Source organism: Ahaetulla prasina, chromosome 5, assembly GCF_028640845.1.
Source record: "Ahaetulla prasina isolate Xishuangbanna chromosome 5, ASM2864084v1, whole genome shotgun sequence".
Taxonomy (NCBI): Eukaryota; Metazoa; Chordata; class Lepidosauria; order Squamata; family Colubridae; genus Ahaetulla; species Ahaetulla prasina.
In genome coordinates, this window is record NC_080543.1 from 54689577 (window position 1) to 54715282 (window position 25706).

Here is a 25706-nt window from a genome sequence, read left to right on the forward strand (position 1 = left end):
TAAAAACTCTAATATCCACTTCAATGGTGGATTGCTCCCAGTTCTGTCCAGTTCTATAGAACCAGTAGTAAAACTAGCGTGAGGCTCCGCCAATCACCCCGTCATCAAGGGTAATCTGCACGTGCAGAAGCATGTGTGTGAGCGAAGCAAGTGCAAACTCACACTCTCATTGCGAACCCACCCCTGATCACTTATTTTCTTCTTTAGTGCTACAAAATCTATTTTCTAATTTGCTGGACAGTACAGTATTGTTTGACATCTCCAAGAGTTGGCAGGAAAACTGCTAGTCCACTTTAGCAGCAGCGATCAACTGTGAGCTTGCTTGCCGCTTGTTCAAATTGGCAACCTCACCCCAAGCTGATAGGAGCAGCAGACATTTTTGCTGACTGGAGTCAGGCTATCTTTTCCAGTTTGCTGGAATAGACACAGACTCTGATTGGGTCATGCTGAAAACATTCCAGTCCTATGAAGCAAGTCGGTTTGTATTTTAGGTTTGGCAGGACTAATGAATTAAACATCTTGGCCTCCAGACAATTGGCTACTTTAATATGGTTCCTGAAAGGGGAGGGGGAGCTGAGGAAGCACGGCAATGCTGTAATCTTTCATTGCAGGGAAGGGAAGGGACGGTGGAATTGGGACGGAAAACAGAAAAGGGTGGTCCTGAGGGCGTAAAAAGCCTATGGGAAGTGCAGGTAGCAGCATGTTGTCCTGACAGCTGTTTCAACTTCTCAGACCTTGTCAGTTCACTGCTGTGTAGCAGGTGCAGTCTTTCTTTTCCTGAATCTTTACTCCATAAAGGCAACAACAAGTCAAGGCAGAGGCTGGCCCTGGATTTATACAAGTGCAGACACCACTAAGTGAGGTAAGGCAACAGGTGTGAAAACCGGACTAACTGATTGAGTTGTAACCACACTTGGGTTCGGGAGCTGAAGTTTTTTAGATATAAGCAAAGTGCATGCAGACTCACAGATAAGCCAACTAAAGAACTGTTTCCTAGATGACTGATTCAGACATAGAATACAACAATCAAAGCTTTCTGTCTTACACAAAAGAAAAGATTAAGGTGTATACTTGAAGCAGGTTTTTTTAGTACCTCATTTTAGATGATACATACACATTATATCTTCACTGTTCTTTCTACAGTTTCCTTTTGCTATATTTTTCTAAGAGGAAAACCTCTTGGATATATGTAAGATAGATAGATAGATAGATAGATAGATAGATAGATAGATAGATAGATAGATAGATAGATAGATAGATAGAAGAAAAATAAATCTGTACTGTACAGATCTCTCAGGAAAGTTTAAAAAATGGATATTTGAAAATCCTTTTATGGCTTTATTAAAAGAAAAAAATGTACAATTTATTTCAAGTTTCTGGTTAAAAACTATATTTTTAAAAAAGCATTTAATAGCACAAGTTTTCTTATTTTCTAAGAAATAATGTAATTAAAGATAGAGTTCATGCGTTTTTAATATGTAGTACTTTCATGCTTTTTTTTTTTTTACTTTTTAGTAAGCCACAGAATTAATGGAATAAATTAGAGATTACATTTGTAGAATCTCTGAAGCTTCCATCTGGGATATGAAGTCATAATAAACTAGACTTTGTATTCACTGAATAGAACTGCAAAACATAATTTTACTTTTCTAATCTAAACATGATATTTGAGGTTTTCTTCTTACAATTTGAAGTCTAGTACTGTATTTTGGATAAAGACTGTTAATCCAAATTTTGTTTATATAATTTTATTTAAAGTATGACATAATTCACATATTTATTTGAATTTTATTTAATTTGCAAGGCTAGCAAAGTAGAAAATTTTGTCAAACTCTTTTCAGAATCAACAGGATCTAATACTGTTTTATTAGCATCTTTGTCTCATTTAGGTAATTCCAGTACCTAACATACATGGGCAGCAAAAGTTCAGAAACCAACTAGTAGCACAAAGAGATATAGAACACCAACTCTTTCTTACCATCTTGCATCAGCCTGAATTTTTGCAACTTAAGTATAGTTGCCCTATCAGTATTTTGGGGGAAAAAAGCTATTTTAAAAGCATTTTAACACTTGTTATTTGTTAGGCACAAAAAAGTTTAGCTTGAAGCAATACAATACAATATGTATTCTGCTATACTATGGATTATAATAAATTATGATATGATTAATATAGTTTAATAATGTCAAATGTAGCCACTACCTACAAATTACATTAGTATATTATCCTGAAATGAATGACAAAGATTCCTGGATTAAGTATACAATTAATTATTAGTATTTTCATAATCAGATGCAAGGTAAATTGGAAATTAGATATACATTGGTCAACGAGTTAAATGAAGTCATGCTCAATTTTTATTCAGTTTACATCTCACCAATAAATCAGTTTTAATTCTGTTTTATATTTTTACCTGTATAACTATAGTACTTATATATATATAATAATAATAATAATAATAATAATAATAATAATAATAATAATACTTATAACTTAGACTTATATACCACTTTACAGTGCTTCATAGCCTTTCTAATCAGTTTAGAAAGTCAGCATATTGCTCCCAATAATCTGGGGCCTCATTTTACAGACCTTGGAAGGATAGAATCCTGCTCCATGAAGAGTTGTCTGTTACTATAACAATAGCTATCTTATCTGAGCTGAAGAGGAATACAGAAAACTCTAATTATGCACTATTATTTTTGGCTATTGAGATTTTTTTTAGACTTATTCTATCAAAGCAATAGAAAGCTACACACACGATTATACACACAGTTATATTCTGACACCAGTGAAATTGCAGTGGCCTAGTTAGCATAGATTTTCCAGAAGGAAAAAAAACTTGCACATTTATGGATATAAAAGCATACTTGATATTCAGTGATAGGAACAATATATAGGGTAATATATCTAATATTTATTTTATACAACAATTATACCAGTACCAATTGTCTATATGACACATTTTTCAAGATAAGTTTAAACTAAGATCAAGTTGTTACAATTTTAACTTGTATCTCAAAAACACTTCCTCCACTCCCCTCCCAAGAAATATTTTGGGGTTTACTTAAAGATCTGGTCTTTTCCATATCCTTCTCCTTTCCTGGAAAACAGCACAACTTGACATCAAGGTAAAAGTGTAATTTTTCAACCCCATTCCTTTTAGATCCAGGAAACCTCACCACTTTCGAAGTGCTTCTTGTCTTATGTGGTTGGAGTGTTCCTGGAGCTGCCTGATCTGGCAACTGAGATATTTGCTCTAGTCATTTGCCATTACAATTATAGCAAAGTGCCCCATGGGGATGTCTTAAAAGAGATTGGGAAATTACAGCAGATTCAAAATGCAGCAGCAAGACTCTTCTCAGGTACGTCTTGGTGAGAGCATATTTTATCTACTCTGCCTAAGCTGCATTGGCTCCCAACTGATTTCCAGATCAAATTCAGTGTGCTTGGTATAAATCCTTAAACAGCTGGGAGTCTGCCTAGCCTGCAGAAAAGTTCCTCCATAACAGTGGTCTGGGAGCTATGGTCTTCAGACAAAGGTACTGCTTCAGAAGACTCTAAGGTTTGGAGACAATCATTACATGCTCAGTTCTCCCTTTAGGTTTACTTTGTTGGAAGCACTGCAGAATATAATTTTGTATAATAAATAAGTAGATGTTTCAGGCGAGGTTGGATTTCAAAGCATAAGATATGGTGTAAAGGCTGCAATATGCACTCACTCTGTTGCATGTATAATTTATCTCTTTCCATCTGTCTGACTGGACTGAATTTTGTTTAGAAATTAAAACTGGAAAATTGTACTGCCATCACTTTACAAGATCATTACCACTTTCAAAATAAAATTATAATAGGATGAGTGGGTAAATGATATAGTATTTTCCTACCTCCATTATTCCCAGCTGTATTTTGTTTTGTGTTTTGCAACAATCTGTTGAATCGAGAGAGGGCAGGCAAAAGATGCTATGTAGGTTTTCTCTTCATCACCTGTGACCAAATTAAATAACTTTCTTTTAAAAACACAAGTTCCAGAAAATGGATTGTGGAGAAGGAATAGTTGGGCATCTGCCCATCTGTTTGAAGGACAATGCTTGTGGAGGGAGAACAAAGAAAAACTTAGACTGGACTTTTTTTCTTAGAACTCTCAAGAACTATGGTTATCAGGAAGGATCATAATAAATGATTTATCATTTATTTCATGACAATGTAGTCAGGAATGAGTATCAGTTGAAGGTACCTGTGCAAAAAGGCTTTAGGCTATTTCCAGATAGTCAGCTATTTCCAGATAGTCAGTTTCTTGCAATGCCAGTCAAAAAGTCATTTACCAGGTGCATTCTCTCTTTCTCACCAGAATTTCCATTGTAACTCATTGTGGTTGTAAACCTGACCCAATTTTATGACAATTTTTACAAAGGTCATTAAGCAAATCACATGATCATTACATGACTCCAATTTCTCCAATGGGTTGTTTTGTTTTTGATTTTTTTTTTTTGCTGGAAATCAGCAAAAAAGTTGCCTATTGTGATCACATGAGCACAGGCTGCTGCAACTGGTCATAAATGCAAGCTAATTGCCAAGTGTTGCAACTGCGATCACATGAACATGGGATGATACGACAGTCATAAATGAAAGTACGGATACTTTCTTTCAAGGCTGATGTAACACTGAACCATTGTTAAACAATCATAAGTCGAGGACTATCTCTAAGCTTCCCTAAAATGTCATGACTTTGTACAGCAGCAGTTAAAATAAAAAGTGTGGCTCGAGTTGGAAGAAGAGTTATTTTTTACTATAAGTCACTGTTGGCATATGAATTATAATTAACCTTACTGACATTGTATAAAAAGTGGTGTTAGAATATTGTAGCCTCAAATCAGAAGGATTTGGTAGCTTTTTTTGAGATTGTTTTTTATTAAAAAGGATGTGTTTTCGTGAACTATAGTTCACTTCATGAGAGCGATACTGTGGTTTCCTAAATCTTGTATTAAAGTAACCAACCTCAATGAAAGTGCATAATTTACATAGGAATTAAAGGCTCTGATCACAGCTTATCCACAGATCAGCCTAACCTAGTAACCTAATTTTTGGAATGGTGTTCCAGAAAAGCTATGCTAGCTATCTGCATAGTATATAGTAGGTTTGAAATGTCATAAGCATTTTGTTTAGCAAGCTCCTATCATTCAGAACTAATATGAGTTAATTGTTCTCATGCAATCTGTTAGCCTGTTTATTATAGTTGCATCTATTTACATGCATGCCCATAATACTATTCCCTTTTGGGAACATTATGCAAACTACAGAAATGTATTAAGAAATAGAAAGTCACTCCCTCAAAAGACATAAGGTAATAAAATAAGCTACATCAGTACCATCCATGTTGCCCATTTCCATTCTGCCTTTGATTCTACCACATTCTATGGTGAAAGTCAGTTTAACAGCTGCTAGGTTGCTTTAATTGACTCAGATGACACTTCGTGCTAAACTTAAGTATGGTGGTTTGTTTTAATCCTTGCTTCCATAGTAGAGTTAAAGTTAAAACAAGTCAACTGCATCAGCACAATGATTCATACAGATGGTTTTTTTTTAAGTAAACACATATTCATCAACAGAAGACCATAATAGCATAATACACAGAATTTGATGACATTAGAATTATATCTGCCGCTGTCACTTGATACAGCTGTCTAATTAACAGTTGCTGGAGACAACTGCTTTATTCTGTCTAAAGATGAACTAATCTAGAAAAAAAAACCTGATCCATCTGCCTTTAATTTTGTTAAAAAAACAACAACAACAAACCACCAGAGGTCATTGAGGGAGGGACTGACTTGTATAAGCCAATCAAATTTGCTCATGATTAACACACACAGTACAACTCTCTAATTTGCTCTGCATTTCTGTAGAGTATGTTAAATATTTAAATAGACCCTCTGTTATCAAAGTAAACATTTTATGCATTTTAAAATCTCTCTATTTTGCATTTAAATGTAACAAGGTATTATGGGGCCATAATTTCATTAGGGAAAAGGAAAACATGCTGAGAGAGCATCAGAAATTGTTGAAAAATCTGGATAGAAATCTCTAGTTGAACATAATTTAAAACATGTTATAGGAACATATCTGATATGCACTATCAATGTATTTGCATGACCTATAAAAATTGCTATTTTATTCTCTAGGTGAAACATATAACTAGACGCATAGGTTCGAGTGCCCACATGATCACCACAGCAAGGGTACCTGCTGATAAACGGATACGAATTGCCTTCAGTTTAAATGATTCACCAGGTAATAATCTACAAAAATATTCTTTTGCTTGCCTTTGTTGCTTCCAATTATATTGTCTTTACTTTCAAAGGAGTATTTGATTTTTCTTAGGTGGCTGAAATGATATTTAAGACATTTCCTGTAGTATTATTTAAAACATTATATTCAACTCTAAATTTTCTGAAATGTTTAACTGTATACTTTTTAACTACTATTTTTTAAAAGAGGAGATCAATCTCAGTACTTAAAATATATCATTTTCATTCAAGTCCAAAAATCTATCTATTGGAAGGTCCAATACCTGCCTTTTGTGCAACTTTGACTAATTTTCATATTCATTACCTCATGATAAGAATTGTTGGGGACCAATCCTGTAAAGAAGGCCAAGCTGATAAACACCCCAGGCCTGAAACCATCTGGAGAGTCCCATGTTTGAAAATGAAATTTTCCATTTCATTTCCAGAGTCCACCCTCCACCTGGTCCTGCGTCTGAAGGGTGGTTTTTAAACTTTCTGCTTGCTTACAACCGTTGAAGTAAACTTCACTGCATTTTGTTTCAATAAAGCTATTGGGATTTTCCCCCCCCAAAAAAAAGGGGAAAAAAAGAAAAGGAAATTTGCAAGTAGCCTAAATCCAACTTTCAGACAACACCTTTCTGGACATTTTATATGTCCAGATATGATTTTAAAAAGACAATTAAGTATAAATAAACCATGTGAACTGTACCAAAGAAAAAGCTTGTAAAAAGTATTTTAGGAAAAAGTTATGAATAAAAAAGCAAACCATTCAGACTCTTATGTATGTTTAGAAGTAAGCTAGGAGTACCTTACTTGAACTGCTTCTATTTGAACTACCCCTATGGGGCAGTAAAAAATAGCCACATAACTCTTAACTCTATGTTGCCCCCTGGTAATTTAGTTTAGGCTGTCCAGGTACCCTAAATACTAGGTAAGATTTGACTCTCTAGTAAGAAAGTTTAAGTTTGGAACATTAATGTAAATGGTCGACAATAAATTTAGCATTTTCTGCCATCAGCCTTCCTATCTTTAACCATTCCATGAAGTAGAAACTTAGCACTGCAAAATTTGCCTGTTACAGAGAGGTAGTGACATGCTGGACTTCTTTCTGACAAAAAGAGCAACATGTGCCATGGAATTAACACCCATTCATCTATTTTCATTGCCCTTTGATTCAGTTGGCACTATGATTAAACTCCACAGGGGTAATATGATATCTGTTCTGACTTGTGAAACTAGGGTTCCTTTCTAACTGAACATTATGTATTTTTTACCATTTTCAGGAAGACAATTATTAATACATCACAACACTTTAAATAAATCAGTTATGATTCCTGCTCAGATATGATTACTATTTAGTTCATAAACAAAAAAGAAAACTTTTTGTATTAGTTCTTCTGCTATATATCTTAAATCATAACAATATTCCATGCCTAATCAAGCAGACACCAGATTTATGTAATTATCTTCTGTCAAGGAAAAAAACCCTCTCGGGCACGTATGTGCTCATTTAAACATCAATGTAGGTGTTAAAGAAAAGGCATTTTGATGTGAAATTGAATTGGCTTAGGGTTAGGGTTAAATACACTGAGCTTGTCAGCTGGAAAGCTGACAGCCCAGGTTCCTGAGTGTTGCATGATGGGGTAGGTTCCCATTTCTTGCCCCATCTCTTTCCTATGTAGCAGTTTGATAGTATGCAAATACAAATAGATAAATAGATATGGTACCACTTTGGTGAGAAGGTAACAGCATTCTGTGCGGCTTGTCAAATAGTCATGCTGACCACATGACCATGGAAATGTCTTTGGACAACACTGACTCCTTCAGCTAAGAAATGGAGATGAGCACCGTCCTCTAAATTCGGACATTTGTAATTACCAAGTTTCTTTAGTCGGCTACATAGATTTTCAATTGGGTTAAGATCTGGGCTATTCCCAGGCCATTCCAGCAGTGGAACATGATTATCTTGAAACTCCCCCCAAAAAGTGGTGTTATTAGTCATCAAACCTCAAAACTACACTTTTTCCAAAAAGTTTCCACAATTTTGGCCACTACTGTATATTAGGCAGCATTTGCTGACAGATGCAGCAAGACACTGGAGAGGATACTTCTAGGCCAAGAAGCTTGGTTTGCATGCTTCTTGGTCTAGGATTGCCATCGCCTGTGCTGAAAACAAATGTCATATAGATAGTCCTCAAATTACAATCACAATTGGGACTGGAATTTCCATCACTAAATGGTCATTAAATGAATCATGCTCAATTTTACAACCTTTTTTGTTGCTGTCATAAAGTGAAACTGGTTTTCCCTATTGACTTTGCTCATTGGAAGCCAGCTGTCATAATAAATACATGCTAATTGCCAAGCAGTCAGATTTTGGCCATATGACCATGGGATCTCTGTGATGATTGTAAGTACAAGAATTATCATAAGTCACTTCATAAGTCACTTTTTTCAGCCCCACTGTAACTTTGAACAATCATGAATGGTTGTAAGTCAAGGACTACATGTAGGGACATCAAGGTCAGAAATCGTTTTTTGTATAAGCAAGCCATACTCAAATATAAAACAGAAGCTCTATCAGTACTTATTCCAAACACTACTGTTTGTTTTATTTTAACAAGCCAGTTTTAGGATTGTCTAGAACAGAGGTCTCCAACCTTGGCAACTTTAAGCCTGGCAGACTTCAACTCCCAGAATGGAGACCTCTGGCCTAGAAAACTGAGAACAGGGGAAATAGCCATCCAGCTTTACAAGTACAAGTTAGGTTGCAGGTATAAAACTAGAGGCCTGCCCAACCATACTCCCGGCTTTGCTCAATATTTTCCTTATGCAAGTGAAGTCAAAATTGGCATTACTTGCAATAGACTTTCCTTGGGTAATCTAGCTATCAACATCTGTAGGCAAAGCAGGGATAAATTTTGGCAGAGGCTCTGGTCAAATGCAATTTCCCCCAAACCCAACAACCTTCTCAAATTATGATTTTGTAGGGATTTGTGGTCCACTGTTTGAAAATCCCTAGTTTAGCATGTTAGCTGAAGTAAGCATTATCTCTGGGTGTCATAATGCAATTTCCTAAGTGTCAGTTTTCCACATTAGTGATTAATTCTATAATACCTAGGTTGGAAAAACTAAACAGCAAACCTCAAAATAATTTTTTTTTAAAACCAGCTAATTGGCCTTATAGCTTTTGAAAGTAGCAAAACAAAGCCAATTATAAGAAACATATGATGGTATACAATATATCATCAGTACACTAACATTGTTTATCGTACTATTGAGGTATCTGTTTATGAAGTTTACAGGTAAACGGTATATATCTGTTTAAAAGAAAGGGTTGCTACACAAATGTTTGTATGAAATGGGTAATGAAGTATGGACTAATAGGATGGAGGACTGGTTTGAGATTTGAATGGGAGGCCTTTGCATTTATAAAAGATATAAATTACAGAAGCTTTTTCTGAGTAGCACATCTTGTGGCATGTTCCTCATATTGCCAAAACAATCCTTAGTCCTATGTAGCTTTGATCCTGTGTCTTTGTTGAAGCATTTGACAATTACCAGTCAAATATTATTACAGCAGCTGTCCCATTAAGGAGATTGAGTCATACTTCTTAATTCATTTTGGCTTTTCTGTGATTCATCTTTCTTCTTTTAGAACAATACTTTCTTTTGAAAAAGAAATTGTAGGAGGCCACTGGTGTGTAAAGCAAAATATGTGCATTCAAGTATGAAAGTAAATTGTTAAGCCTAAACACTTTTGAATACTTTTGTTTGCTTGTTTTTGTAATTTTTTTTATTTTTTTAAAACATAAACAATACATTTTTTCTGAATAGAGTATTGACCAAGTCAAATTTTACAGCTTATAACATAAGTACTTCCCAAATATAATTTATATATTTCAATTTCTGCCATATTATTCACTTTTTCATTTTTCATCTCCTTAATGTCTACCGTATTTTTCGGAGTATAAGACTCACCTTTTCCCCCCAAAAAAGAGGGTGAAAATCTGGGTGCGTCTTATACTCCGAATGTAACCCCACCCAGATTCTAAAATAGAGGTTTCAGAGGCTGAAAAAAGCCCCAAACAGAGCTTCAGGAAAGAAGCCCCAAACAGAGCTTCAGAAAAAAAGCCCCCAAATAGAGCTGCAGAGGCTTTTTTTCTGAAGCTCTGTTTCGGAGGCTTTCAGAGGCAGAAAAAAGTTTTTTTCTGAAACGGAGTTTCAGAGGCAGGGGAAAAAAAGCCAAAAAAAGCAAGGCACAGAGCTCACAACCAAGAAACCTGTTGCTAAAATTCACCTCTGGGAACAGCTGATTGGGAGTATTCCAGGAGGCCAATCCACCTGCCAATCAGCTTTTTTCTTATTTTCCTCCCCAAAAACTAAGGTGCATCTTATATTCCGGTGCGTCTTATACTCTGAAAAATACGGTAATTTATAATCAATATACTATCCGCCCTAACCTCCAATCTTAATCTTATTTCATTTCATTATCTTATTTTTCCATTTATCACATATATTTCTCAAAGTCACCACATTTGTAAATTATCATCAGTTTGTTTCCTCTTATTTCCTTTTTCTATTGAAACCCTTTAATTTAAACATAGTCATTTCCATCCTTAGTTTCTATTTTTTTTATTATAGGTTGATATTTCACATTTATCTCTTAATGTCAATTATTTCTATGGTGGACCAATTTATCATTTCTTATTTCCCTATTAATCATTTTACCATTTTACCGAAAACAATGTATTTCTTCAGTTTTGTTTTTCACACCATCTTTTTCAAATACAAACATTATCTTAATCTCTTAATCATCTTCTTTTTCTTAATTTCTATTAATATCTTATTCAATTTCAATTTCATTTGAAGTTCCATATCATAACCCCTTCTAAATACATAAGATATTAATCCTTCTACCATTCTTTTTGTATTTCACAATTTATATCATAATTCAATTTTTACAATTCTGATATTAATACAGTTCATTTGATTCTATAAGTATATAGCACATTTTCTTTCTTCCTTTCCCTTGTTTTTCTCCATTCTACCATTTGTATCACAATATATTTCGTATTACACTCACAAATATTAATAATAATACAGTTCACTTATAACTATAGGTATATATCATATTACCCTTCCTCCTTTCCATTAGTTACTCCTTTAACCATTTTCTCTTGGTCCATCCAGCAATCCACCTCTTAAAATTTACCTCCCTTTATCCCTTTATCCAATTCTCTCATTTTCTTTTTTCTTTTTTTCTTCTTTTTATAATTATGTCTTTTCTTCTGTATCCTTCCTTTGACTTTTAAATCCTTTACTCGTCTGGTTTGCCCTAAGTTCCCATCTGATCTATTCCCCTTTTCTCCTCTTAATTTTCTTATTTCCCCACTGTTGATCTCAGTGTAATCATTAAACATTTTTTTGCCTAATCCTTTCCTCTTTTCTTTTCTCTTTTGCTTCATCCTATCCTCTCTATTATTGCCACTATTAATCTCAGTGTAATCATTAAAAATATTTTCCTCTAGCCTTTTCCCCTTCCCTTTTCTTCCCTTAGTTTGCTTTTTTTGTAGATTGTTTCCTCCCATCCCTTCTCTTTTTTTCATTGTTACCCCCAATGTAATCATTTAATTTTTCATCAATGTCTTTATCTTCAGTGCTGTTTTCTTGCTTCTCTTTCTTAGCCTCTTTATCCAATATGTTCTGACACAATTTTTTGTTTTCTATCAAGATTAAATGATACATGTATCATTTTAACCATCTCAATTAGTTCCTGCCACATTTTGATGTTATGGTTTGCTTTTAACTCCAATTTACAGTTTTATTATTTTCCACCTCCTTTGTTTGTCAAGATCAAACAGCTTAAAAGAAAACAAATCCTCCTTCAAATTTTTCATGGTTCTTGTAGCTCAAGGTCACTTTAATTTTTTCCAGATTTCAAATTGTTCGTTGTAGTGCTTTTTTTCCGCCAGCAGATGTCTCTCTCCAATCCACAAATTTCAAATCAACAAAGTCACAAAATATCAAATTTGTGTATTAACTCTGCTTGTCAAATGTTTTTCAAGTTTATTCTTTCTCTTCTTAATTTTATATATCCCAAATTCGAGTTGAAAATCCAATTGAAAATCCAATTGAAAATTTTCCTTTACCAGGCTTTTCTATTTTGAATTTTTCTTTGTTCTTCCTTCAAAATTCAAAACTTTTAAGATTATGTCCAATCTTGTTCAGAAACTATTTTCTTTTGGGTTTCTTTTTCTTATACTAATTTTAATATCTCCAAATCCAACTTCTAATCCAAATATCAAGCTCCATTCTGGGCTTTAATGCTTTGACTTCCGTTTTGTTCTTCTCCCTTCATTAACATTCCCCAATGCCAATTAACTGCTATTTCCTTGCTGGGACTTCTTTTAAAAAATTTTAAAATACTTTTTTTTGACCTGTGAGTTGGCCAATCACTCACCCAGTACCAATACAATACAATACAAAACACCACACCTGCACAAATCTTATTCCGATTGCCCCAGCTTCATGATGGTCGTAATGGCCACCGCTCCTGCCGCCAGATCAAAGAGTTTCCTCTGACCTCCAAGGAACTTGCCTATTCCTCTTTGTCGTCTGAGGTGCCTCTTCTTCTTCACCATCCCTACAAGACAGATCTGGTCTGAAGACCCCCCGAAGACCCCCCACCGACAGCAATTGACCTCCCTGACAGCCATTTGCAAGGCTCATTGGAGCCTGCTATTTTCCAGCCAGTCTCACAGCGACGCTTCCGGTTCTCTCAAGTACTTTTGTTGAGATACAGACAGATATAACATTAATTTTGCATAAGCCATTTTTGTTGTGGCTGTTTTTCAGTAGTTGCTACAGGGACAGGGAAAATAAAATTGAGTGTTTCCTCAGCTACCATCATTTCAGTGCAAATATTTTAAATCTGCTTTATTAGCCACAAGTTTTCATCTGTGGCTAATAGGAATCAAGGGATTTAATTTTCATAAGATTATAACAGAGAGGAAAAAAGTAAACCTTTGTCTTCATTCACCATTGTGCTCTAACATTATATTTAAATGTTTTATAGTATACGTATCAAACATGACCTGCGGTGGCACAGTGGTTAGAATGCAGTACTGCAGGCTACTTCTGCTTCCTGCCGGCTGCCTGCAATTTGGCAATTCAAATCTCATCAGGCTCAAGGTTGACTCAGCCTTCCATCCTTCTGAGGTGGGTAAAATGAGTACCCAAATTATTGGGGCCAATATGCTGACTCTGTAAACCGCTTAGAGAGGGCTGTAAAGCACTGTAAGGTGGTATATAAGTCTAAATGATATTGCTATTGTATATTAATTTATTTGTTATATTTATATTCTGCCCTTCTTGAAATATAATACATAGCTCTCTTTTCTTAACTAACATAAAGTCAGCAAGTGAGAGGAATGTGGAATTTGAACCTGAAACTTCTTGTCCTTGAGCAATAGTTTAACCATGGCATTACAACTATTATTTTCATTTAATTAGAATTACCATATTGGAACTGCAAAAAAACAAAACAAAAAAGGAGAACCATTAGTTAAAATGCAAAGACAGTGTTTAATATACTATTTTTGTGTTGTTTAGTTGTTGCTATATTTTAGTCAATGGGGAATCTGGCAGGAGGTCACAAATGGTGACCATGTGACATACTTGCTTAATGTTTAACAGTGATTCATTCAGCCAGAAGTGCCAAAATTTCTATCACTTTATTATTTATTATTTATTTATTAATTGCATTTGTATACCGCCCTTCTCCCGAAGGACTCAGGGCGGTTGACAGCCACTTTAAAAGATACAATAAATACACATTAAAAAACAGACTAAAAATTTATATAAATAATGGCCAAAATATTAAAAAACTAACTGATACAAAAGCTAAAACCCCATTTAAAATTACTTAATCAGGCTAGCCCAGCTCGATGGAATAAAAGAGTCTTCAACTCACGGCGGAAAGTCCGAAGGTCGGGGAGTTGGCGAAGCCCCGGAGGCAGCTCGTTCCAGAGGGAAGGAGCCCCCACAGAGAAGGCCCTACCCCTGGGGGTCGCCAGTCGACATTGTTTCACCGACGGCACCCCAAGGAGGCCCTCCCTGTGGGAGCGCACAGGTCGGTGGGAGGCTGTTTGTGGCAGTAGGCAGTCCCGTAAATAGCCCAGTCCTAAGCCATGGAGCGCTTTAAAGGTGGTAACCAACACCTTGAATTGCACCTGAAAGACCACCGGAAGCCAGTGCAGCCCGCGCAGGAGCAGTGTTATATGGGAGCCACGAGGTGCTCCCTCTATCACCCGCGCGGCTGCATTCTGGACCAGTTGGAGCTTCCGGGTGCTATTCAAGGGGAGCCCCATGTAGAGAGCATTGCAGTAGTCCAGGCGAGATGTAACGAGGACATGGGTGACTGTGCGCAGGGAAACCCGGTCCAGAAAGGGACGCAACTGGCGGATCAGACGAACCTGATAGAAAGCCCCCCTGGCGACAGCCGTCAAATGATCTTCAAGAGACAGCCGTGCATCCAGGAGGACGCCTAAGTTGCGTACCCTCTCTGTGGGGGCCAATGACTCACCCCCAACAGTCAGCAATGGAGTAAGCTGGCTGTACTGGGAAGCCGGCATCCACAGCCACTCGGTCTTCGAGGGATTGAGCTGAAGTCTGTTCCTCCACATCCAGACCCATACGGCTTCCAGACACCGGGACATGACGTCAACAGCCTCGTTGGGGTGGCCTGGGGTGGATATGTACAGCTGGGTGTCATCAGCGTACAGATGACATCGCACCCCAAAGCCACGGATCTCACCCAGCGGCTTCATATAGATGTTGAACAGAAGAGGCGAGAAGACCGACCCCTGTGGGACCCCACATAGGAGGCACCTCGGCGTCGACCTCTGCCCTCCTGCCAACACCATCTGCGACCGGTCGGAGAGATAGGAGGAGAACCACCGATAAACGGTGCCACCCACTCCCATCCCCCGAGCCGTCGCAGCAGGATACCATGGTTGATGGTATCGAAAGCCGCCGAGAGATCTAATAGGACTAGGACAGAGGAACAACCCCTGTCCCAAGCCCTCCAGAGATCATCAACCAACGCGACCAAGGCTGTCTTTGTGCTGTAACCGGGCCAGAAGCCGGACTGGAACGGGTCTAGATAGACAGTTTCATCCAGGTACTGAGGGAACTGTCGTGCGACCACACTCTTAACAACCTTCGCCGTGAAGTGAAGGTTGGAGACAGGACGATAATTAGATAAAATGGCTGGATCCAGGGAAGGCTTCTTGAGGAGGGGCCTCACCACCGCCTCTTTCAAGGCGGAAGGGAAAACACCCTCCATCAACGAAGCATTAACAATTCCCTGGAGCCAAACACGTGTAACCTCCCGGGTGGCCGGCACCAACCAGAAGGGACATGGGTCCAATAAACATGTGGTCGCATTCAGCCCCCCCAGTATCCTGTCCATGTCCTCAGGAGTCACAGAATCGAATTCATCCCAGATGGAAACATCAAGACCAGCCTCTGCCATCTCGCCCGGCCCTACCCAATCTGCGTCCAACCCTTCCCGAATCTGAGCGATTTTATCTTGCAGATACTGTACAAACTCCTCAGCTCACCCCTGCAGGGGGTCTTCCAACGCTGCCTGATGGATAAGGGAGCGGGTCACCCGAAACAGGACGGCTGAGCAGTTATCTGCAGATGCAATGAGGGTAGAAAAATACTCCCATTTTGCCACCTTCGTTGCCACCAGATAGGTCTGAATTTGAGACCGCACTAGTGTCCGGTCAGATTCGGATCGGGTGGACCTCCAATTACTCTCTAGGCGTCTTCTCTGGTGCTTCATCTCTCTCAGCTCCTCGGAATACAGGAGCTAATCGAGAACGGCGCCGAGTCAGAGGCCGCAAAGGCACGACCCGATCCAGAGCCCCCGCCGCCGCCCCTTCCCAGGCAGCGATAAGGTCCCCAGTTGAGCCGTGGGCCAAATCCTCAGGTAGCGGCCCAAGCTCCATCTGGAACCTCTCCGGGTCCATCAGGCGCCTGGGACGGAACCAGCGAACCGGTCCCGTCTCCCTGCGGTGAGGGTCGGCAGTTCAAAAGTCGAGTTTAAGGAGAGAATGATCTGACCATGACAAGGGTTTAATAACTATAACCCCTAGTTCCAGATCATTCAACCACTGTCCAGAGACGAAAACCAAGTCCAGAGTGTTTCCCCCGATGTGAGTGGGACCCGTCACTAACTGGGTCAGGTCCATGGCCGTCATGGAAGCCATGAACTCCCGAGCTGCCATGGACTCCTTGCCCACCGATGGCAGGTTAAAATCCCCCATGACCATAAGTCTGGGGGTCTCAACCGCCATCCCGGCGATTACATCCAGCAGCTCGGGCAGGGCTGCTGTCACGTAGCAAGGAGCCAGGTACGTGATCAGCAAGCCCACCTGCCTCCCCAGGCCCCACTTCACAAAGAGGGATTCACATCCGGCTATCTGTGGTACAGTGGTCTCCCTTGGCTCTAGACTCTCGTTGATAACAACCGCCACCCCCTCACCCCTACCCTGGGCCCTCGGCTGATGAAATGCACAGAAACCTGGTGGGCACATTTCCACCAGGGGAACTCCCCCTTCCGTGCCCAACCAGGTCTCCATAATGCCCATCAGGTCGGCACCCCCCTCCTGAATAAGATTACAAATGAGGGGGGCTTTATTTACCATGGACCTGGCATTGCACAACATCAACCGAAGGCCCAGACTCTGAGGACTTAGACCACTCGGGGAACAGGAAGAGTCAGGGGGACCGGAGCGTGCGATCGCTTGCAAACAGCGAGCGCGCACCCCCCGAACATGATATGGGCCCCCACTCCCGCCATATCTGCCCCTCCCAGTTACTGTGCAAATAACACCGCCCTCGTGGCATAGAGCTCCTGCCTCTTCTTCCACCTCCGGATCAGAAAAGTCCCTGCCATGAGTCTTCCTAGGGTCTAGCCTTGGATCTGATGGGATTTCCCCCAAATCCCTCTCAGCCCTCCCACCCCCTAAAAACCCCTTATTTAAATTATTTAAAAATTTCTCTAAAAAACCCTTTAAAAAACCCCTTAACCCCCTCTTAGCCACATGCCACCTCTCGGGATTCCAAAATCCGTCATCAAGGTAGGCCCTTGATAGAGAGGGGGGCCAGATCCACGAGAGGGGGATAAGCTGCACGGTCATGTGACATTGGGCTTTTTGGACCACATAACTTAACAACAGAAATTCCAGTGCCTATTGCTGTCAGTAATCAAGGACTACTTCTATACCCAAAATCAACAGAGAGTATTTAGTCCAAACATCCAGAAGTCTCTCTAACTTAACAAAATCAGAATGTGCTAAAATGATCTTGCATAGTTAGTTCCAAAAATTTTCAGTTATTTCATTTATTCTATGTTATACAGACTTGAGGATTCCATATGTTCTTTACTTTCTACAAAAACTTAGTACTTACCAAGTAGTGTTTTATGAAAATAACTAATAACTAGAAGTCAGCACAGGTTTGTTAAAAACAGATCATGCCAAGCCAATCTTATTTCATTCTTCAACACAGTGACTAAATTACTAGACCAGCGAAATACTTTGGACATAATATACTTAGACTTCAGCAAGGCATTCAATGAAGTAGACCACAACCTACTTTTTGGTAAGTTAGAAAAAAGTGGGATAGATAGCATCACCATCATATGGATTTGTAACTGACTGACAAACCATACTCAATGAGTAGTCCTTAATGGTACTACATCTACTTGGAGGGAAGTAAGCAGTGGAGTACCACAAGGTTCTGTCTTAGGCCCAGTATTCTTTAATATCTTCATAAACGACTTAGATGGATAGAAGGGGAACTTACCAAATTTGTGGATGATACTAAGCTGGCAGGAATAGCTAACACCCTAGCTAATGGGTGAACACTGACTTGAACACTAAACCCTATCTAACAAAATGAAATTCAACATAGGGAAAAGTAAAATTTTACTCTTAGGCAAGAAAAACCAAAAGTACACATATAGACTTGGTGAAACCAGGCTTAATAGCAGCAACTGTGAGAGGGATCTTGGAAAACCAATTAAATATGAGCCAACAGTGTGTGGTGGCAATCAAAAAAGCCAATGCAATCCTAAACTGCATTAACAGAGGGATATAATCAAGATCAAGGGAGGTACTAATACCACTCTATAAAGCCTTAGTAAGACCACACCTAGAATATTGCATCTAGTTTTGATCACTACATTATAAAAAAGATGTTGAGGCTCTAGAAAGAGTGCAGAAGAGAAGGACCAGTGGAGACATGATAGGAGTGCTCCAATATTTGAGGGGCTGCCATAGAGATGAGAGGTTCAACCTATTTTCCAAAGCGCCTGAAGGCCAGACAAGGAATAATGGATGGAAACCGAACAAGGAGATTCAATCTGAAAATAAGGAGAAATTTTCTGACAGTGAGAGCAATCAATCAATAGAACAGCTTGCCTTCAGAAGTTGTGGGAGCTTCATCACTGGAAGCTTTCAAAAAGAGACTGAACTGCCATCTGTCACAAATGCTTGGGCGGGGGTGGGGTTGGATTAGATGACCTACAAGGTCCCTTCCAACTCTGTTAATCTGTTATCTGTTAAAAGTTAAAATGAAAGAATTCTAAACCCAAGAACTGAGCACTAAAAAAATGTGATCATACATTTAACAAAGTACTACCCCAAACTTCTTTAAATTCAAAAATTCAGTTCAGGAAAGAAAATATTTTTGTATAGTTGCTGCATTTTGCATTTCTAGAAATCAGAAATTTTTGGCAGTGTAAGACTACATCCATAAATCATTTATTTTTATATCCATTCATGATTTAGAGAGTATAATTGTAAATTTTGCTTTGATGTTAGTCATCATAATTCATATCATTATTCCATATCAAAAGTTGCAGAGATTTAAATACCATTACACTCATCATTTTTGTTTTGTGGTAGGCAATATTTGCTCAGGATGCTTAAGACTGCTGGCTGGATTTTTCCATACTATTATTAGGAAATACACATTTGTTCTGAAGATCTATTTTTGGTCAAAGCATACTGTCTTCAGACTTTAACTTGCTGCTAAGATTAATCAGACAACTTCTCTACACTTAGTTGTAAGGCACAGTTTCCGTGGGAGTAATATCTTTGCAGACCAAAGCAAACATGATGTTAATTCATAGGCAGTGGTAAAATATTCCTGGACCATGTATGGCTTTTGTGGTCTATCCCTTACAGCCCACTCTTGATGCCCTTTTTGTACATGTCCAGCTGTTGCTACAAATGCTTCCATCCTGAAAAACAGATGATTGAGTGAAAAATATTTATCCTAAGGGGGGGAAAAAACGCCCACAAGAGATCTAAGTCCAACCCACCTTGAATGCCTCTCTTTTCTTTCCTGCATTTCCCTTAATGGTCAGTTGGCCAGATTTTTTTAGAGAACTTAAGCTTGCAACAACTTTTTATACTCATTTGAATTGCCTGAATCTCCTGATTTTCTGGGCGCTTGACAAAGTTGCTGTTTTTGAGATGAATTCTCATTTCTCAAACTTCTCAAATTTTGAGATGAATGATTATTTCCGATGTGCCTTCAATAAGATAGTTCACTACTTTGCATTAGTGTGACTTGTTTTTTGTTCAGTAAAATACTTCCTGAGGTATTATTACGCAAGAGCCACATACGTAATAATCACCAAAACCTAAAATAAAGATGTAGACAAAACATGGGTGCCAAATGGAAACTGGTTTTCTAAGAGCAGTCATAGAAGGTAATTTCAGTCAGTCCATGTCAGTTACGGAGTTTAATCTTTTTGAAAATCAGAACCACCACCTGTATCTATAATTAAATAAGAAAAAAATGTGATGGGAATCCTCCTGAGAAACAGCAATTTTGAGCTATATTGTGCAGTAGTGAATTAATATATGTCATCTATCTATCTATCTATCTATCTATCTATCTATCTATCTATCTATTGTCTGTCTGGCTATTTTTCTATCCAAAAAGGCTTGATGGAGATAACCATCTCATCCCACCTGGACTGGCCTGTCCCATCAGTCCCAGCAGAGGAGGCATGCTATGGGCCCCATTGGCCAGGGTATTCAGCTGGCAGAGTCCAGCAGAACAGCCTTCTCTGCTATCGCTCCTACACTTTGGAACATCTTGCCAGGTCTTTAAGCTCTTGCAGAAGATCAGGAGAGTTGGAGCCAACCCTCCCAGAGTGAGGTCAGCTTCAACCCTCCTGAACTTCCATAAGAGCTTAAAAACCTGGCTTTGACAGTTGGCTTGAGACTCCAATGGGGGAGCTACACATTGGAGGTGGTTGATAGATTAATAATAGATCCACTCCCCCCCACATCCTACTAACTCACTTTTCATCTTTTAGTTAGGGTTGAGCATTCTTATAATATAAATAAATAAATAAATAAATAAATAAATAAATAAATAAATAAATAATAAAATGATGAGCATGCATAGAGAATAAATACGGCGCTTGGGCAGCCTTATTTTTATGTCAAAATATCTGCTATTACATTTTGTCAGTGATGTAGTTAATCAAGTAAATGCTATTTTTTCAAACTACTGTCCTATCCACATATTTGTAATAAACTATATTCAACTCACCAAACAAGTTTGAGCAAACAAACTAATAGTTTCTATCTCTGTTCAGAAAGCCACTGGTATTAAGAAAAAAATTTTTTTGCCTTATATATGAGGAATTTTTTAATCAATGTTATTTATAAAAATAATTTAGTAAGCCAAAGGAATGATGAACAAAATACCTTGTTTTATTAGCCAAAGATTAGGTACAATTCCACATTTTTTTCCTGTTCAATCATATCTGATTCTTGGAGACTGCCAAGACAAGTCCCTGCAGTTTTCTTGGCAAGGTTTTTCAGAATTGATTTGATTAGATTCAATTCCATATAACATGCATAAAAACGTGTCACTGAGGTATACCTCAAACTAATCACTGGAAAAGTAAACATAATGCTCATCATTGAATCCATCAATGTTTCCCCCTTACCCAGACTGGTTTGGGCTGCCTGCCATATGGCAATTTGCCAGAGATCTGCTCATTCCATTCTCATTCCAGAAGAAAAAGAGGATGTTACTATTGTCCAGCTGCTCATTCTTGACATCCCAATAGTCTTTCATGGTCCTCCTGGAGCTCTTAGGACACTTCAGACAAGGCTTTTTTGTATTGCGACATAATCCCAGAGTAGAAAATACATCTGCTGCATATCTTAGTATGAAGTGGGCACATATATATTTTTAGCTCTTCATCTTTTTATAATAAATGTAAATAATGAAGCAAATATGAGGTCACCATTCCTCATATTAATGAATCTTTATAGTTTATTCCGTTACAGGAGAAACAACTTTATATGCAGTGTGAGCAAAGGCAGTCCCAACACCAGGAAAACGTATATTAATGAGAAAGTTACGGCAGTGAATTAAAGCTGAACAATATCTGACTTCACACAGCATATTGGAATAAAACTGAAGAAATAATAGTAGGGTTTAGTGTGAGATCTGTGTATATGAGGCCTCTCTTTCAGCTTATGTAAGCAACCATATTTCAATGAGTCATACGTTGTCAAATTGTGTAAATCCAGAATACTATATGATGCCATTAAGATTCAAGAAAAAATAATATTTAGTTTTCTAAACATTACAAAAGCTTCCAGCTTTCAACGGTTTTGGGAGAATAATTTAAATTAAATTACTAATATTATATAATTTATATTCATAATAATGAATAATGGATTTGTATAAAAAAATAAAAGGACTTGATACATTTTATTCAGGGAAAAGAAGCCCATCTACAGCAATGTAAGACAATGTATGTAACACAGAATAAATATAAAACAGAAATGTAAGGCAAATTAATACATGGCAAGCAAAGACCTTAGCGTTTTTAGGAACCCCTTAGGGTCAGAGTCAGGGACCAAGAACTCATCACCTTGGTCAGACATCATGTCCTAGTGGGGTTTTTTTTAACATGGGTGCTGCTTCTTTTGATACTTTCTTTTAAGATATACTTTACAAAATATAAAAATAGAATTTTCTGTTTTACCCAGCAGGCTAATATTAGTTTACAAATAATTGTTTCATTCAGTTTTGCATGTTGTGAACACAATTGTGGATTATTTAAACCATTCTCTTAGAACACATGAACACAGAAGCAGAGGGTGAGTTGATCAAGTTTCAACAGGAACCAGCTAACAGCACCATCACCAGTTGCTTGAGACAAAAAATGTAAGCCAGTTAAACCTGAAGAAGTATTCAGAATGGCTATGGCTACATTACTCTTTAAGAGTTCTGTTAGTTATGTACTAATGCTGACCTAAGGTCATTGCAGAAGCACTGTATCTCTGTTCCTTCTTCCACTCCCTGTTTTCCAAGCCTTTGATCTTGTGTTACTGATACTTCTTGGTCTCTGATCATTGCTTCCATCGCTGACCATACTTAGGATGATAGATTGCTCCTTGGCTTCTGCTGTTCTGGCAGCAATGTTTGGCATTGCAGTCTATAGTGTTTAGCATTTGGGGACTAAAGAAATATTAAAGAGTTGTATTGTAAAATACATTAGCACCAAGGGGATTAAAACAATGGTTCCCTGTGACTGGAGACAGACTTGGTGAATCCTCAAATATGGAATGATTGTTTCTAGTATCTCAGCAACTGTCTTTTCCATTTACAAAGAAGCAGTAAAGGCAATCTCTTTCCACTAAGGTGCAACATCACAGGGGAGCCTGGTTCACGTCACTCTTCTCCCCATCTTTAGTGGATTGGCAATTGTGTAATTGGAACAGAAAGTTTGATTAATAAGCAATATCAATTACAAGAGAGAAGGGAGAAGGACCTAACCATTCTTCCAATACATGTCACAGAGGAATCCAATATGAGATTCAGGCTATAACTGGCTGAAAAAAAAATCCAAGGATGATACTATCGGTGATCAATTACAATGGATAGACTCATGTACATATCTATATTTTTAAAAATACACATATATTGCATAGATATGGATACAGTCTATAAAATGTGATAAAATGTCAATCAAAATGTTATTTCTGTACATATAAGAATACAAAGATAAGAAAACTCTAATCTTTATATCATGAGTTCATAATCTTTATGTTTTTATTTCAGATGATTCACCCCCAGAGAATGCTTTTCCTTTGGCTTTTCCAGATCTAGAACAGCAGCTTCAGGTGCCTCTGTTTTGTTTTGTTTTAAATATTCAAAGCTATAATATGGGACATATTTTTGAAAATTATCAATAATATACTATTGTTTTTTGTTTTGTTTTTGAAAGAGTTTTAAAAAACAGAAACATTTTTCCCCCTTTTTTCCCCCCTCCCACCCAAAAAAAACCCCCCTTCCCCCCTCCCTCCCCCCCCCGCCCCGGCTTCCCGGGTCAGTCACAAGGTATTGTTATACATAAACCAAACATAGAATAAAATTTTCCCTTCCAATCCAAGTAACCACATCCAAAGCTTTTCATCTCCCGACCCCCTCCCCATTACATAAAATAACTTTCTAATTATTCAAAGGCAATCTGATATTTCTTAATCTGATATCTGTTTTGTAGATAATCAATCCATTTTTTCCATTCAATTAAATATCTTTCCTGCGTATTGTCTTTTAAAAAAGCTGAGATTTTAGCCATCTCAGCCAAATTAATAACTTTCAGTATCCATTCTTCTATTGTAGGTATTTCTTCTTTCTTCCAGTATTGTCCAATCAACAGTCTTGCTGCTGTTATTAAATTCAGAATCAATTTAGTCTCAATCCCTGTACAATCCGTTATAATTCCCAAAAGGAAAAATTGTGGCAGGAACTTTATCTTCTTCTTCAGTACATTTTGAATAATCCACCAAATTCTTATCCAAAAGACCTTAATTTTCTTGCAAGTCCACCAAATATGAAAATATGTAGCATCATCACAATCACACCTCCAACATTTTGCTTGGATATTAGGATACATACATGATAATTTTTTGGGATCTAAGTGCCATCTATAAAACATCTTATAAAAATTTTCCCTTAAATTCTGTGCTTGTGTAAACTTAACATTTCTAACCCAAATTTTCTCCCATGTTTCCAACATTATTGGTTCCTGAATATTCTGTGCCCATTTTATCATACAATCCTTTACCAAATCCTTTTCTGAATCTATTTCAAGCAACACATTATACAATCTCTTTATATGCTCCTGGGTCTGATTTCTAATTTGCTTTATTAAATTTTCCTCCCTTTGCATTATACCAATTTTTTGATCTTCTTTCCATCTAGCACTTATTTGCCCATATTGAAACCAAGTATAATTCCTCCCTTCTTCATTTAATACCTGTAATGATTTTAATTGCAATCTACCTCCTTCAGCATACAAAAGTTCTTTATAAGTAATCATTTCCTGTTTCTGTTCTATATTTATATTCTCTATTGCATGTCTGGGGCTCGCCCATATAGGAATCTTGTAATCTAATTTATAGGAATATTTTTTCCAGACCCACAAAAGAGCACTTCTCAACACATGATTCTTAAAAGCCCTATCCACCTTTTTTTCATAAAATAAATACGCATGCCATCCATATAACAAGTCATAACCTTCTATATTCAAAATTCTTTCCTCTGTTAAATTAAACCAGTCACTTATTACTGAAAGGGCTACTGCTTCATAATATAGTTTAAAGTTAGGCATTCTTAAACCACCTCTTTCCCATGAGTCCTGTATTATTTTCATTTTAACCCTCGCCTTTTTACCCTGCCATATAAATTTGTTAATCCCAATCTGCCAATCTTCCAAATTTTTATCCTTTTTAATTATTGGTATCATCTGGAACAGAAACAAAAATCTAGGTAACACATTCATTTTAATAGCCGCAATCCTATATATACTAATATACTATTGTTAATGGGAATCCAAATGTACATGCAGTTAACATATTAAGATAAGAGAGGGCAAACTATACCAAATGAATAAGTCTAAAGATATGAGATGTAACATTGGTGGAGACAACTTGAGCTATTAAAATTCTAAAAACTGAACCCATACAACTGGTTGACTAAAAATGACATTACGGGAATGAGAAGCATGGAAAGAGGGAAATGACAGATTTGTTAGACAGATGGGCTGCCTTTCTCTTTATAGAAAGGGGAGGGGGAGATAAGAGCTGCTTAAGTCAGGAATAAAAAAGTTTTCTAGTTTTGGAAACAGGATTTACAGGGTGGATAACAATAGAAACATTCATGAAAGCCTAAACATGTAAGACAAGCTGAACATAGTGTTCAAATCAGAAGTATGCATTTAGTCTTTTTTGTAAATACTGGGGAAAAGATCATTAACTGAAGTGAAAATTAATCATATTAATGAAATACTATATGAA

At 37.6% G+C, this 25706-nt stretch overlaps 1 protein-coding gene across 2 annotated transcripts in view; it reads left to right on the forward strand.

Moving 5' to 3' along the window:
* Positions 1 to 677: 677 nt before the first annotated feature.
* The window catches only part of MAP3K7CL (MAP3K7 C-terminal like), a 39250-nt gene continuing 14221 nt past the window's right edge, over positions 678 to 25706 (forward strand). Inside the window, exons 1-3 of one of the 2 annotated variants that reach the window (XM_058186197.1) lie at positions 678 to 862; positions 6178 to 6286; positions 23467 to 23528. In XM_058186197.1, the coding sequence (XP_058042180.1) occupies positions 6217 to 6286; positions 23467 to 23528 (132 nt within the window). In that variant the 5' untranslated portion in view covers positions 678 to 862; positions 6178 to 6216. Of the gene's footprint in view, positions 863 to 3224; positions 3364 to 6177; positions 6287 to 23466; positions 23529 to 25706 lie in introns of those variants that run through there. The other variant, XM_058186196.1, reaches the window with a different exon arrangement.